This window comes from Haliotis rubra, unplaced genomic scaffold (assembly GCF_003918875.1).
Source record: "Haliotis rubra isolate DU_JTF1 unplaced genomic scaffold, ASM391887v1 Scf105, whole genome shotgun sequence".
NCBI lineage: Eukaryota > Metazoa > Mollusca > Gastropoda > Lepetellida > Haliotidae > Haliotis > Haliotis rubra.
In genome coordinates, this window is record NW_025764948.1 from 2,008,541 (window position 1) to 2,026,472 (window position 17,932).

At 39.1% G+C, this 17,932-nt stretch overlaps 1 protein-coding gene across 8 annotated transcripts in view; it reads right to left on the reverse strand.

The window, feature by feature from the left end:
* Nucleotides 1-17,932, reverse strand: part of LOC124276136 (cAMP-dependent protein kinase regulatory subunit) — a 163,672-nt gene that overhangs the window by 111,135 nt on the left and 34,605 nt on the right. For 7 of the 8 annotated variants that reach the window (XR_006898432.1, XR_006898429.1, XR_006898427.1 and 4 more), the window contains exon 1: nucleotides 12,918-13,879. The exons of the other annotated variant lie outside the window; for it this stretch is intronic. Coding sequence is in view for 1 of the 7 variants with exons in the window: in XM_046711813.1 (XP_046567769.1) it covers nucleotides 12,918-13,256 (339 nt within the window). In the remaining 6 variants the exon portion in view is untranslated. Of the gene's footprint in view, nucleotides 1-12,917; nucleotides 13,880-17,932 lie in introns of those variants that run through there. 8 annotated transcript variants of the gene reach the window in all.

Genomic DNA, 17,932 nt, shown 5'->3' on the forward strand with positions numbered 1-17,932 from the left:
CAAATTAAAACAAAGACCTACACTCTAAAACAAAGCTGTGCAAACATCCGGCAAACAAAAACCAAATCAGGCCTGAGTGTTATGCACAATATTTCCATTTGAGGAAAACCAACATAACACTGAAACTTTCCTCAGGCAAGTTTTACCCTTTAAAAATAAACGGTGTGAGGTAGATTGTCATGGCAAGTAAACGTGTTCAGTTATCGTGAGATCTGACAGTGATAATTGTAGTGAGATCAACTTCGCACATCTGGTCTCCGATTCAGTGTGAGATACGAGTTGTACTACAAGATTATAGGAGATACGCCACTAAATACTCTGATGTGGTCTACAGCCAACTGTACATGCGGCCATATTGATTCCCACTGCTGCCTCCATGAATGATGCACTTTAATGAACCTATAATTATCACAGGATTAGCATACTGTAAAATCTATCATTCCTAAATCAATGAATCCGTGTTGAAAATGAATTTAACAGGACCTTACAAAGTGGCAGACATGAATATTTGGACAGGTGAACTGTGGCCACAAGCTAGTGATCCAAAGGGGTCAGTACATCAGGAAGTACTGGGGAACTAATATGCTGTACATGTGCATGCGTGCGTGCGTGCGTGCGTGCGTGCGTGCGTGCGTGCGCGCGTGCGTGCGTGCATGCGTATGTGTGTGTGTTGATGCTTTAACCACTAAGCTAGCGAAGCTGCCAGTAGATAACACAATACCTGTAATTTTGGTAGATCTTCTCAGCCTGATTGGTCACCTTTTTTAGCACAGCTTGTTTCACAGATATAGAATAGAGAAGTCTGCCTGAATTCTAGTTCTGACATTGTTAATTCCATAACGGCAATTTTACAGTGCTTTTCTGAGACATTCCCATGGAAATGATAGTTTAGCCACAAATAACAGCACCCATTCAAAAAGCCTGCCATTTATCAGTGACGGTGCTCAGCCTTGTCGACTAGACACAGGCAATCACTGTAGCAGATATATGTTCCAGCCAATATGCATCCCCTTGGGTTTTTTTCATTGCCTCATCACCTTGCCAGTGAGTTTATGTTTACAAAGTTTCCAGCAATAACCCAGACCTATTACATTGTATTTAAAGGAATGCAACACATCAAAGATTCTCTCTGTTTGTTTGTCCTATTTTCAGTTAAACCCTAGTCACCTCAATCAAGCCAATCATGTTAGTTTTAACGATCTTAACACAAATTGGGAAGTCTAGAGATTTGGTCAGTACATCAGCCTCTGAGTGGGTGTAGTTCCTCCCTGATCTCATCACAACAATGACTGCAGTGATATTATAGTGATCCTGGGGTCCTACAAGTTTTCTGTCCAATATAAGAATCCCCCAACTGAATATTGATTTTTTTAACAAAAGCATTGACAAGGACCCTTTCTTGGCCTGGTTCATTTCAAAAACTTGATTAGGGTATTACAATGTGAAATCCACAATATTTTCAGCAATTTCAAGTCATAGCTTTTTAACCTAAAAAACTTATTTTGTTCCAAATACCTCACGTAAAACTTACACACGAAACAACATTATCATGATAACAGATGAAAATCCAATGATAGAAACAGACTGGTTTAATAAACGTCCCGATGCAGTGTTGCCATGGCAATGCTGATTCCAATGAGACCATCATGCACTTGAATGGACATGAAGATCTACTAGGAACACTATTGTTGGCATGTTGAAGTTTGAAATATTTACATCGAGTGCAGATTTCACTTCAGAGCCGTGAAAATCAATCGACTCAATATAAAGATCCTAAATCCGTAACAACGCCAGAGTAATTCTCAAATCCCTTTTCTTCTCGAGTATACCATCACGCTGAACTCTTCTAAGAAAGTCTTTAAATCAATCCAGACAGGTGTCAGGATACTTCTGTCATCGTGGACTTTAGTTATGAGACAATCGTGGATATGATTTAAGCCCTTCTTTCATGCAGTAACAAGTACTCAGAATGGAGCTCGGGATCGGGATAAATCCATAAGCAGTGCCATTTGACAAATCAATAGGTCATCGGACCTGCTGTCACGGACATGGACACCTACGGATCACTATATACTTCTACTTTAGTCATGCAAGTGTTCAATCTTGAATATGCAATATTTGCAAAATAACCTTACAATACTTTCAAACTCCAAATCCTGATTGATGTCCACAATGTTTATTGAACAATGTGGCATTAGATTCAATAACCATTTTCAGTACACCACTCAAACTTTTTAGAACCAAATTGATCTTGACACATTTGCAAAGCAGTTCTGGAAGAAGAAGCACGTTTAGTTGACAGAACATGGTGTACATCCACCCCATGACACAACACAGCTTACAATTCTAATTGATTCTGATCAAAATCACAGAGGGTAAATGTCAAGTCACAAATCCAGAGAGGATTCAACTGAATGGATCAGGCTCCTGGAGTGGAATGGAGTGGATAGGGTCGTTGCCCACATTTCCAGTAACAGATTTGATGAAAAACAGGAAACCATTATAAACTAAAATATTACTCAGAGTAACATCAAACAACATTCACTCACTTCTTTGTTGAGTGACCAAACCCAGGGCAAACTGAACCTCTGAGTGAGTGAGTGAGTGAGTGAGTGAGTGAGTGAGTGAGTGAGTGAGTGAGTGAGTGAGTGGAGTGGGTGGGTGGGTGGGTGGGTGAGTGAGTGAGTGAGTGAGTGAGTGAGTGAGAGCGAGCGAGCGAGCTATGAGCGATGGAGGTTTTACACCACAATATTCAAGATATGTCACAACACTGGACACTAAAAACAAGCTTCCCCCATTGTACCATATGGGGATTCAAACTTGTGTCTTTACAGCTTGAGCAAACACTTCCAGCACTTGGCTACTCCATCACCCTAATGTTCACTGATACAGCCATGAGTCGCAAACAATCACAGCAAGATGTGAAAGTTACTTATTGCTATTCCCATATCTTGTCTTGGCCCTATTTTGTACATGACAGATATGACAGACAGCTTCCCTGGGCATCTGACAACTTAACCTAATGTATCACACCCAGTGGTCCCATTTCTCTTCAAATTAACTTGATTTTCAGCAATACTGTCTAAATCATTCCTCAATCAAACCCCATATTGCGATACTTCCCTATAGCCTGGCCATTTTATTGTTTGGCAGATCTAATAACTTGATTTCATTTCAAATTTGAAATAAATTTTTAAAAATTGTTTGTGTGTTAATATGACGTTCAATTTGTTTGCACAGATGACTGATGGTGAAAAGACAAAGCACCAAAATATATTTAGAAATGAAACAAAGAAGAGTGAAATGTCTCCCTTTCTAGACAACAGCCCACATTGAAACATTCCACAAACGCTTGATATTTCTTACTAAATGGGCAAAGACTTCAGTTACAAACACAGGATACTATGCTTTTACTTCACCTAGTAAACAAATAGGACCCAACCAAACAGGTGGTACACTCACATCTTCCATCTAATATATTCTTGGTATCGTATCTTAGATGCTCTTGATAAATGTGTCAAATGGCAGCCTGAGGGCAAAGATGCTAGGATCCTACAAGCCACAGCTGTTTATTTTCCTTGTTGCATCATGCAGCACCCTCAAATATTATAACGAAATGCTGGTGAGGTTGAAAACAATGAAATCTGGACCAAGCAATACCGTGATGGACATTATGAGGCAAGATCTACATGTGGGATACAATGACATGCAGTGACCGAGACACACCTCCTGGTCCCGATAGTCTCTTCTAACAAGGATGGGTTGATGAGGGCCGTTCTATCCTGGATCATCAATGACAGGGCTCATGTTGGACATCTTGAAAGCATGTATTTGGAAGATTGTCAATTTCGGGTACTCTCAATAGTCTCACTATGCCCACAACTTTGGAGTCTACTTGCCCAAACCTAGCTCTTCACTTAATTTCAGTAGACAGTGTCTATGCTGAGACTATTTTCATCAACAAAGCTAAAAGCCCCCAAAACCCAAAACACTTTGACTTGGGCTCCGGACGAGTGGCTGAAGTCACAGACAGCTCTCTGAGGATGCTTATACACATTCAAACTTAAATCCCAGCATCCGCCTCAAACACTGACACAGTGACCTTTAATGCATTGAAAGGTTTCTGGTCTGTAAGGTCTGTGATGCACAACCATCATTACCTTTGTAGTCATGGAAGTAAATATAGCATGAGGTTGTCATAGAAACATCAATTTAACCAATACCTACAGGACATTTTCAAAGACACCATCAAAACAGATGGAACTGCCATCTCCAGACAAATTCAGGCATAATTAGTAGATATGACACTCCCAAAGTATAAGAGGCGAAGAGAAAGGTGGGACATTCACAAGACACAATTCTTGCGGTGGTGCACTTAATCCCATTACTGCTTATAGGACACTTTAGACATATTAACTGATATCAGTCTAATCCCCAGCCATAAAGACATCAATAGCCTCCACACAAGGCTTGTGTACAACTTGAGGTCAAGCCCATCATACAGACCTTGCAGGGCACAGACATCAGCTTATAAAGTTCCTTGCCAGTTACACGTCTCAATGCTTTGTCAAACTGTATCAATTTTCTATAAAAATAAGACCGTATTTACCAATGGCCAGATGGGCTTCAGCAACAGATGTTAGGTAAGCTGCTGTATTCAGCGACAGCTAAGTTACCTCACAACCCCAGCAAACCTCTCAAAGGCGGCGTTAGGTCACCGGGTGCTGCCTCATCACATGGAGATCTTGTACAGAACAAATACACACAGCCTCTCCACCTGTACTTACCCCAGCCTACAGCAGGGGAAATGTGCATTTGTGATGGAAAACAGGAAACATAATCCTCACTCAGATGCTCTGTCAATACACAGGTAGATAGTCAGGCAATGATTTTGTTAATTCATAATCTGGAATAACTTCTGAAATGCATGATCTCTGTCATAAAATAACATTACTTGAGATTTATGTCAATATGCATACTGGAGCCATTAAACGGTATATTTGCCTCCATCTTCTGGGACCTGTATCCTCAGTGTCCTTCTCCACCGTGACCCTGTGAGATTTCAAACACAATCATGTTCACCTAGTAGATGATACTGGCCTTAATGACCAAAGACCATGCGTAGAGACCATCGGGTTTATAACATTACTAAGTTGATTCAAGAAGTGCAAACAAACATTTCAAAGATGAAGCAGTCTGTACAGTTGATAATCTGAAACCACTCCTCAAAACAGAGCTACCTGATTGGCTAGGTTTTGCCATGGAAAGTCATATCAATGTCAGTTGTCATGCCTGGTAGGATGTCACAATCGCATGACAAATAATTATTAAATCAGTAACACCTGCTATTGAACATAGATTGACATCAGCTTTACTCCAACTGGAGGAAGTGCATAAAGCCTTTAGTAGACAGTATGTCAGAAGTATCACAGCTGCCTGTAACCATCTGAGTCTGGGTATGGCAAACCAGAGGTCGATACCACGAGCACTGATCCACACAGTCAGGGTGAGAGACAAACAATCATCCATGTTGCACGCTATAATCACCAAATCTCTGGTACAGATTTATTTTACGAGTAATGTACCATGATGACCTATTCTGCCCTAGAATACAAACAAAGATCCATCTGGGGAAAAGACTGAATATTATTTTACCTTTAGGAAACAACTTCTGACTGTCAGTGGACTGAACTGGGCAGAGAGTGTGAGCTAAAAAAAGCTGTTCATTCTCGGGGTGATTTGGTACACAGAAGTATGCACTAAATATGAATCTTATCCCTGGATATGGGGTAATGATTTGTTATATGTGTCTTAAGTGGGACTTCAGGTATATACTGAATGTTCCTGTACAGGGCCATTGAGCTTGTAACATGCAATACTCCGCACTAATGACACTTGTAAGTCCGAACTGTTCCTATCAAGCCGTACTGGCTGACATCTCACAGTCCCTGAACCACATTATTTCCTCTTCCACTAAGCCATTTCTTCAATGCTAAGGAGCTCCTTTGGACTTCTATCCAAATTTTATATATTCAGAGACCAAACGTTAGTCTAGCTGCAGGGATCGTTCAACATGTGCACAAGGTTGTTCAGATGATGAGACACAAATCCCAGAGAAACACGTGGTGATCCTCTACCCCTGTGTATTTCATAAATTGTCAATACAACTGTACAAAAAAAACACCTACCACTGGTTTGTGAAGCGTGTATACAAGTGTGTATAACATGACTCACAGGTATGTGTCTGTATACATAATACAGGAAGACACATTGAAATAGCAAACAGTTTCAAACACATTCATCTGATTTATTTTTATGTCATGCACATAAGATATATTTCAAAGCAGAGCACTGATACGACTTGAGATCCACATATAATGTATGGAAGCTTTCTTACATAAAAATCCCTCCTCTTAAAATATCCTTGTGCTGACTTCAAAGACTTGCTAGAATCTAGACAGATGTATTTGTTATAAAATAAATATATTCTGCAGTCCTGGTATAGGCATATAGCGATTCCTAGAAGATAAAACAGTGCATGGCAGTTGATCAAAGTAAAATCCCATTATTTGAATCAAAGAACAAAATATACACACTAAGTCAACTGAAAGGACAATTATTTGTGTAACACTTAAGCTTCAATGATGAGAACATAATTCAGTTTTCATAATGAGATTTTATGTATCAGAGAAAAAAATGAGAAAGCAATTTCAGGCTATGTTTAATAATTAACTACAGATGACAGTAATTATTATATAATAATGATGTAGCATTTAGATAAATACTCCGCCCGACCACACAGAGACCATCACAGCAATGATCACCGAGCACTCATTGACAGATAGCAATCTGGCTTCGGACACTTCACTGAAACCATATACACCACTGGAATGTTGTTTGGGGCGGTGCGGTAGTACAGTGGTTAAAGCGTTGCCTCGTCACGCTGAAAAACCTGGGTTCGATTGCCTACATGGGTACAACGTGTGCAGCCCATTTCTGATGTCCCTCGCCATGATATGGATGGAATATTGCTAAAAGCGGCGTAAAACCACAGTCACTCAATCACTCACTGGAATGTTGAGATGATATCAAAGTTCAGAAAAGCATGTCGAACACATTCAAAAAGAGTTCTAGCTAGATTTAAGACCACAGTAAGGTACACTGATTTGAAATTCTTCTATGACATGACGTAAGTGAATTTAAATCAAACAGACTCAGATACTCATGCTGCTGTCGAAAATTGTCCAATAATATTATCATGACAGCATAATTCAAGACATCAGATTCCGGTGTGCTTGTCATGTGTCAAAATGTCACCTAGGAAGTGTCACTGGGAAGATAAAGGAACGTTAGCATAGAAACCTTCCTATAAAAGGTGGCTACTGTCTGTCTCATAGCTGTACATTACCAGGTCCATTAATTTCCAGGGATACAAATTAACTCTTCTGTAAAGAAGACATGTTTTCTATCAATTTTGCAAACAGGTACTATTTCCTTTCTGTGATAGAAACACGCAAAAGCCAGCTTCTAGAAATCAAGCTATTGATTAATTTAACTTTTAATGCAATCTAATCATTATAAGTGAACCTTTTAATGTAGATGGGAGAATGGAGTGTTCTCCTCCCACTGATTTGGAGTCCTTTTAACATTTATTACAAGCTGACTGCTATGCTTATTCTATTCAGACAAACACAACACAGGGAAACAATAGAGGCACAAGGCACTGTAGCTCACCTGACCTATTAACTATATTTGATGGCACTTCAACTTTATCTTTGTGGCAGTGTGTCTGGATCGAAGTTTACCGGAATAATTCACAACTCAAATGTTATGTTTTCACCATGCTCAGTCAGAACAATACATTAAAGTCCTGGCCGAGCAGGGAGATAACAAGGTTATCTGGTGCACCATATTCAAAGCAATCTGGTTCCTTGTTAGCATGATACCAAGAATAACAAACACATCCTGTGTTCAGCCAAAGAATTATCTTCAATAAAATCTAATAAATTGTAAAGTCAACCCAGTTTTTGAGTCAATAATGAGTACCACTTGATGCTCACATTACAACAATGTTTCCACTTTGCCTCATACACCAGCAGCTTCTAGAAGGGGAGATAACTTATCAATGTCATTTCAAAATTAACCTTTCAATTAATATCATGGTAATAATCCAATTCTACAAGACCATCATTTAGTTCCTTAGGGGTCCGATCCCATCATCTCTATCACGCAAAATCCTTTTGGCAACAGACATGAGATATTTACAGACAATACTACGGGCATCGTGTTGAACAAATTTCCCCTGATCCTAAACCAACATAATCATATAATCTCAGATTTACTTTGTTCAAGGAATGATTACACTAACAAACAGAGGAAGTTGACCATCAGCTTCAGAAATGTTATACCAGATAATAAACAGATGGCTCTTTCATTGCTGGGAATCAAGTTCTGATCAATATTCATTGTTTTCCAACGTAACAAAAGAACTTAGTAATTTGCTTTGCTGTCCATTGTTCTGGAGCTCATTGTTAGAATCACTGGTTGCTCAGCAGAAAAGACTTTGCCATGTTTGTTCTCAATGTTTGTTGATTGATTGAAGCAAGGAAGTGATGGCATTCTTATACCATTTGTAATTGTAACATGTTGTTATTTAAACAGTAAAATATATGGATTAAACTTTGCCTAATGTCCTATCAAAAGTTAAAGGTACCAAATTGTCTGAAGTCCATTGTCACAAGAAGATCACTGAAAGAGAGGGAGATTGAGAGAGGGAGAGAGAACTGTTGTGTCCCTTTAAAGCACGTACTTGACCACTTTGGGTAGGGTGATGATGCATCCAGAAACATAATCGGGGGCTCCATTCACAAAGCACTAAGGTCATCGCAAGTCACTAAGGTCATCGTAAGTCACTAAGGTAACCTTAGTTAAATGTTGAAGAATGGGAATTAAGGATAACCTTAGTCAAGGTTGCTTTGTGAAAGGAGACCCAGGGCTACTGTTGATTTTAAGCCATAATCATAATGTTTGGTATACCAAGGGGAATCAAATGTACAGAATACATTGTGGCACCCAAGCAAACCCAGTCCCATGTATCCCAACCAATGACACCCATTACTGGCAAACAGTTTGAAACAAGAGTTGTACTTGTCACAATGAAGCCCACATTGTTGCTCATAATGTCCGCCACTCAGACTTGGCTGAACAAGATTTCAGTGTTTACAGGTTGTGATAAACTTGGAATAGTGTTGATATATATAATATACTTCGGACATATATTTAACAATATTGGAGATACTTTATAAACTTTTGTGCACACTCCAAATATTTATCTGAAAAATATTCATGTTCCTTAACTTTTTGAGTTCAGTATTAATAACACGATACACAATATACTGATGAGATGTTGCTTTATGTTGAACGTCTTGCCTTCATCAACCTTGTTCACTAATGAACACAAGTAACCATCGCCTCCTATTACAGTACCATCAGCACTGACCCAGATCAGCATTCTATACATATTGTGTTCCTATTAGCAACATCTTATCTTCATAAACCATCATTATCCATGGAGAAAGTGTTCTACTATGCCATTATGGAGAAGTATGTACTAGTCTAACCATGTCACAGATGTCATTTGATAATCATCCGACACATGATAGATAAACTTACTCCAAAGTTTAGGTTGCTGAAGAAAAACCCGAAGCCAGATATTCATGGAACAAAAGTGTTTGTCCAGGAAGACAAGGTCAACAATGATCCATAAATACAAATGGCTACAAATAACTAGAGAAAATGATAACATTCACAGAAGTTTTCCTTACAGGAAAATACTGTCCCAAAACGACCAACAGCTGTTTGATTGATCAAAACAATGCTTACAATAATTCAATTACTTGCTTCGAGCAGAAAAACTATAAAGTTATCTCAGGCCATGTTTGACAAAGGAATCACATTCATTACAATCAATTTCTTTAGACCTGTGTACTGACTGTTTAAACAGTGTGACCCAAACCCTCCACACAAACAGATCTGCAAATTACACGGAAAGTGTACCAGGTCATATGTTTTTGCCCACCATCCAGTCAAAGACAAATATTGTGTGTATTTGTATCTTTGTCTTTTAGATTATTATGGTTTGGTTTCAAGAAAGATTTGCCATTAAGCCTATGAAATCAAACCTTTTTATACCTGCGACAAACAAAACATCTACAAGTTGTGTTTGTCAATCAGGTGCTCTGTCCCAGTTGTCTGTGTGGATCTCAGTGTTTAGGCTTTGCTGTGGAAATGTACTTCTACAAAACATTATGCCTCAATTTGGCTAACACACTGAAACACTGAAACTTAGCCACTGCATGCACATAGATACATACTGAGACAAATTAATGTTTTTGAGCAGATATTGGTCAACTCATTTTACAATTTTTTAACAATATTTTGCTCCTAAGTTACAGATTCATGAATAATAATAAATAAAATATGTTTAGATGTTGAATGATAGACATGGAAACAAAGACCATATTATACACAAAATGAAAAACAAACCCTTCACATGAATTTATGCCTAGTGTTTTTTCAGAGGTAATTAACAAGCTTAACTCAAAACCTGCTCCAGCTCCTTGAAGTACTTCAACTGCATGACCGAGCAGAACACTGTCTCATTAGTTTTCAAAGATGTTAAATTTTCCAAAAATCGAATTTAGCTGATTCAAATTTCCAAATACACATGTGGCCTAACACTTCCGGCATTCTGCTCACATTTAGAAATAAAACTGGGAGCTATTCTGATTGCAATTTTGATTAGTGATTTAAAGCCCCTTGAAGAGGATAGCAAGGCATTCATGAATCAGGTGTGAGACTCTTTTCATCCCAAACCCATCTCACAGCGATCACAACTACTGCAACAGGTGATTTTCTGTGTACACAGGTGGCCCTATATTTTTTGTTCAATAGCATATAATCCACATCGTCTAGGGGATTGAGGGGCCGGGAACGTTCACTTTTATTAAAATTTGTATGATAACAGGTTATTTTTGCTCTGGTACACAGTATTCATTAAAAGTTAGTTTATCAGATTATACTATCATCAGTAAGTGTAGCCAACAATGTCTCGTATGTTCACTTATCGTTAATGGGAACTAGAATGGTGACTCAAGGACAGAACTATCTACCTGACAACCATTCTTCTGAGAGTTCATCGCAGCAGTTAGCCTCTAATGTCTAGATTAGCTGCAGCAGCATAACATACCTAAGTTAATTAATTTTGTCGTACTCACATCCATTACAGCTCCACAGCTAATTTCACACAATGTGAGTATCTTCCAAGGAGTTGAAACATTGCTACATCAGTTAACAGACACATTCACTTTCTCATTACTTAGCAGCCACATAATGGTGCAACATCATACCTGGCAGGGCTAACACAACAAACAGTAATATAGTGATGGAGTTTGGAAGTGTGTGTGAAACACAACAATCATGAGATCCGAGGGACATCAAAGACGTTCTCATCTGTTTGCCTACAGTAATGTTGCTTCTAGTGTGATGAGCAACAATCTATAATTCATGGGGACATTGCAATGAATTCAAATGTGTAGATTTCCATGTTGATGGCCAGACAAAAATGTGACAATCTCATGTTGGGACTTAAAAGCATTGAAATCAGGTTGACTTTATGGCGGACTAATGACAACAACTGCAGTTGCTGTTGTCCTTATCACAATGTATACTAATACTTTTTGTAAGTCCTGGGTTTTTTCTCTCATAACTTTAATTTAGCCAAAGTGAACTGTTAAACGCACTGATTTCTCACTTTTGATACCCTTGAAAATGGAGAACAGATAAAGGACTCTTTTATAAAAGTTTAAATGAATTTTCAGAAAAATATCTCATCCTGACACAAACAGTATTACATTAAAATCATCCAACCATGAACACAGTTAAGTTGTTGTCTCACAGATGACAGACGTCTGACAAAATAATACCCAATCAACAGCTACCCAGTCCCAACATCTGAAAGTTTCACAACTCATCCATCATAACAAGTGACAGAGCATTGCTAGCCATCCCCCCTCCCTCCCCATCATTCACAGGTGACATCAAGCATGACCAGGGGGTTACTATTTCACCTTGACATTGTGAACCAAGGTCAGCAGGTAAACATGTCAGTTTTGATGTTATGATGCATCATCTGTGTCAGAGAACAACACTAAACTGGAGCTTGGATTCACCTGCTGCAAGCCCTCAGATCATTAAATAGCATGCATATTGACCTGACCTCGACACAAAACGCATGGGCTGGACAAATCAGGCACACTGATATCAAATATCAAAATAGTCAAAGGGAGATAGTATCCGACATTATGTAAAACAAGAGATGCTGTTTACTGTTTGTGAAAGTAGTTGTATTCATGCAGTACCTACCATACGCTTGAAGCCAGTGGGATTGACTCCCTGCTAGTATAACCATGTCCGAGGCCACATATTCTCCACATCTGTCATTCAGATACTCCTCCAACTACAGACATGCCTCTCTGTCCTAAATCAAAAGGGAGGGCGCCCCCAAGCTAATACCACAATATTTACTAAGTCTGCAGATGGCATGGTTTTGACAACAGAGAGAGTCTTCGGTAAGCCTATGGGCTGAGTAAGGGGATTGTGTGGAAGCAAGGATTGAAAATGTTCACAGTTACCCCCTCGCAGGTGAGCAAAGCAGCCGTGTGTAGGAGTTCTCACTCCAACATCCCTATCCTCCCCCCCCTAAGTACTGACCTTATCAGTTGAAGGCCAAACCTTCCATAAAGTGGTTGAGCCCTACAAAGCTGGCACTGGCAACCTCAACTGCCCCACCTCTCAATAACATTACTCCCCAACCTAATACATTAGTCAGAAAGTATAAAAGTGTAAAGAGAAAATACCTTTGGATCCTGGGCTGATACTTTAGCCTGCACATGTTCTGGGCTCTCGGTAGTTTCATTAACAGTTTGAGTTGGTGCAGGGGTGGGGGTGGGAGATGTAGTTTCTGTCGTAGTTGGTGCAGGTTTTTCCAAGGATGTTTCAACAGGTTTAACAACAGTTGAAGTCTTACAGGTAGCACTTTCAGGAGCTTCAATTTTATCATCCACTGTTCCAGTTGTCTCTGGGGGAGCAGACTGGGCAGCAGGAGCCTCCGAACTAGGCCCTAAGTTGTTGCCGTCTGCTTCCGTATCATCCCCTCCCACCAACTCATTCTTCAGCTTACGTAATTTGTTACCCATTGCACAATTTGGAAGATAGGATAAATCCCTCCTAGGAATGCACAAAAACACACAAACACATACACTAACTAGCTACAGAACAGTACATCCCAAACTATATCTCAATTGAATGTTATCCACATGTCGATGTCTGCTATGAAATCCAATTGTTCACCAGGGCTATGACAAGAGAGAGTAATGTCCAACTGGACCACGCTGGGGACAGTGCTGGATCAGACCAGAGGAATACTGGAGTCCACGATAAGGTAATGGCCTGAATAATTAATGAAGCGGGCGGTCTCTCCGACTCTCACAAATATGACCGTGGTTATCCAAGTAAGGAAGACAACTCGGTGCAGCAATAACAAGCTGGAGTCCACAGAAATCAATAGCTACCCGTCAAGTTGCAGATTTGGATGTTAACGGGAATCACATGCAATTAAATTCGACTGGATCAGCTTGCTGAGGTAGGATCATTCATAGTGAGAGCATAGTATCATTGTCCATCTCGCCTCACTTTCCAATCCTCCACCACCACAACAAGCAACCTACTGCGAGCACGATGAGAGTGAGACAGAAAGTTTCACAGTATATTGGATGAGGAGTTGACAACACTGTCTCATGCCTCAGCGACTCCAGTGTAGGCAGGTCACACAGAGCGATGACAACACCGCTACAAGCTGTTGAACATCACTGGGGGAGGCAGTGTGATTCATCATATCTTGTACTACTCTGATAATCATTACAGCCAATCAAATCTAAAATATGCAATTATTAACCGTGGGCATTAGGCTGAGGTATTCAGACAGTTTTGCTGAGGAAGCGTTACATTGCTATTGCATGGCACTGAGAAGAGTACTAATAGGTTGTAAGAAGCAAGAGATTTAATGCCTCAGCAAACTTGAATTGAAAGAATGTTGGTCTGAATGTTCGGACAGCTTAGTCCAACTTCTTTTGAATAAACAATTTTGTAGAAGTATTCATTGACTGGCTCACAACTACAAAGCCTCTGTAATGAATACAGTTCTGGGATTTTGCACAAAATAAGAGTACTCTTTGTTCAGTCCAGTTTATCAAAAGTACAATACTTTTCTCACCTATCAGAACAAGTTAAATTTATAAACATGAAACAAATTGACCGAGTTTACTATCCCAATGTTCACCACGTATTTATTAGCAGTTCCCAGACAACAAAGTCATGCTATACACATAATTGGATTAACAAAATTAAATAATGTTGATAAGAGGTCACAATCAACAGACAGCAACTCCCTAAAGACAATGCGTAACTTATTGCTGACAATCATGCTTAAGAACACAACACAATTATGAAGCTTTGCGGCTTTCTTGAGAGAAAAACAAGTTGATGAGGTTGCTCAGCTTGACGATCCAAGCCTTATAATTACATTTTCCTAAGAACTATATGTTTTAAACTTTCACGCTCTAAGCTCCAGCTGGGGTGACCTTGTTGGTTTTTCTTTCTTTTTTCATATTTCTTAATTTCACCTTCAGCTCCAACTCGCTTACACATTATTCACTACACAACGGAACATGATCAAGATAACAGTAATCTACAGTAGACACAGTAGCAGTGAGAGAGATTTACAGCATATATTACCATGCAGAGGGACAAACAGCAAGTCCATTTAAATAACCCAAACTGCTGAGCTGTTCAAAGTGAAAATGATTGTATCACCCAGGAGAGATGAGCTATTGATGTTTAGCAATTATCTCGATAATAAAAGTTAAATGCAATAACTGTATTACTGACAGTTGCTAATGGTCCACTTCGTCACACAGAGAAACCCATAAACTGCAACATCCATCTGTCTATTCCCTGACGGTTAGAGGCACCAGATCGCATTGTGTTGCCAAGGCTGATATCTCTCACTAATAGAGAATGACACATCCTACAGTCAAACAATAGGATGCCAAATGATGGGGAATAAAGGCACAAGAAGACCTGCTTTCTTTATATCATACTGTGGAAGAATGTTTTTCACCTTTCAATCCTGTACCAATTTTTTTATCACATGGTCATGAATTGGACAAGAACACAAAAATATTAAGACACAAGTGTTTTGTATTGATATTTGACATGTTTAGAACAAATGTTTGTTGGTATTTTGTTACTCTTTGTTTCAAATTTCGGCTGAGAATATGAATCTCAGTGAAGCCTGAAGACATTCTCTGTGTCTGAATCTGCCAAGAAACCTATCAAACTACAATCAGAAAGAGACTTCATGAACAAGGTGTGCTTTATGCTGCTTTTAGCAATATTCCTGACATATCACAGCTGCCACACAAGAATCAGATGTTACAAAACTACCCATAACTAAAATCGAACACATCCCTATGTCCTAATGAGTGACTTAACCTCTGCGCTAACTATGCATCTTTACATGAAATGAAAAGAATCAATGCTAAAATATAACTATTATACTTCAGACAAAACTGAGATAGGTTTGTTCATATAGAGTGTGTGAGAGGCAGAATGAGCTGGATTTAAATGCCAGTTTGGACAGAATTTACATAACAGTGATAGTTATGGAGCGGCAGCTTAGCATGGACTGACTGACTGACTGAGTTTTAGTTTTACGCCGCTTTTAGCAATATTCCAGCAATATCACGGCGGGGGACACCAGAAATGGGCTTAACACATTGTGCCCATGGGGGGAATCGAACCCGGGTCTTCGGCGTGACGACCCAACGCTTTAACTACTAGGCTACCCCACCGCCCCACTTAGCATGGAAATGCTAAAGTTGTGTTCATCACAGACATTTATCGTCTTGGTGAAACCCATGAGCGTGGGCATGCTGTCAAACTCAGGACAAACCAAGGTTCAAACCAACTGCACCTTTGACTTCTGAGCCAACTATGGAAATCGATTCACATAAAAGTGTTTTAACTACTGAAAACAAAGTAAACCTATGAGCAATAAACTTAGAATAATAATACTTCCTTAGCACATGCACACATGCTATTCCCCCTGGAGAGGAACTGGGAATATTCATTGTGTGTAGGGCTCTAAGATGACAGTCGGCCAACATACAGCATACAGGTTTGACTAGAAAACTGCTCCTTATCCAGACTGATTAGCATGTTAATGCTGGCAACAACAGCTGACATTTCAGCACAATGAACATATTTAAAACACTATTAAACAAGATAATTTATCTTAACTACCAACATGCATCACTTCTAATGATGACTTATCACCCTAACGATTATTTTCGTCTTTAAGCAAAAGAATCACAACTTAAATCTTTGTTCCCTTCAATAGAAAATGGTTGGTTGCTTGGCAGGTATTATCACTTATGTGTATTTTATGAAAGAAATTCTAAAGATTTGACCACAGCTGTAAAACAAACACACTACCTGAATACACTCTAGAACAACATGAATAATAGAAGCAGTATCTACAGAGAATAAACAATAGCATATTATTGTACTTTCAGGAGTGCAGGGATATTGATTCCGATGTTCAGCATATTGATATTTGATGAGTCTTCTTGTATATTGACTCACAATGTAAGATTCTGTTGAAACAAATAGTGAGGACCTCCATTATTTGCTGAGAGCCCAGTCCCGGATCCCAATAGTTTCTCTGCAATTTTTTTTTCACACGTTATCCTCATTTACCTTCCCGATTGCGTTCAGAGGTAGAACACGCCCCCCAGTACCGCCATGCTTGCTGTAGGAGCTATCTATTCATTCCTAATGGGGATTGGGTGGTTACAATGTGTGACCTGGCTGACTGTTGACTATAGCTGTTACACGCCAGAAAGCCTGACTCACATACACTAACTGCAAGTTACAATAACAAGCATTACAGATTCACTGAACATGGCATAAAACAAGACTCACTCACAATCTCCTTTCACTCACTAGTGTTGGGAATTGGTTATAATCTCATAATTGATGATTGGTCCATTACAACCGATCAATCATCGAAAATAATTGGTTAGCCTCATTTATCAAATGTTCCTGTTGTCTTTGTAAAAAATAAAGAAAAAACATGTAGTAAGTTGTTTGTTTTTTTGCAAATTAAACAAAATCCATTTGCAAATTTTGCATATTTAAAGGATTATTAGTATGTTAGGAACACAGATTTCCTGGATTCTTTAAGATAAATTCAATCATGACTTGGAACGAGCTTGTTGTGCTTATGAAATGTAAATTTAATGACACAGACAAAAGCAACCTTGTGAAAAATATTGTTGAAAGCAAACAAGTGTTCCAAGATTGGTTGCATTCGATTATGAGAAAACATGTTCGATTGCTTGGTCGTTTAGTCACTGCGACCAATCTTCGATTATTTTAATTAATCGGACCACCACTATCACTCACACACTTGGCAGGTGTAACAGCCCATCACTGTTATGCAACTTTATAATAATCCTGCTAATATCACAAGCTTATATAATCAGTATTTGTCAAAATGTGATTAAAGTTCATTCACTGTTGACTGACCAAGGACATGGTTTTAAAAGTCTGTCATCATCTATTTAGTTACAGGTCTGATTTAAGACACATGCTTCACTTCACTAACATGTACCAAGGCAGTTTACTTTACAGACTAAACAGGATTATGGAGCACGACACACATGGTGAATAACCTGCCATGGTATAAAGCCTGTATCAAACAGGCACCAGACAATGCATAAGTGGTAATGCAAATGTGTTCACTGTCTGC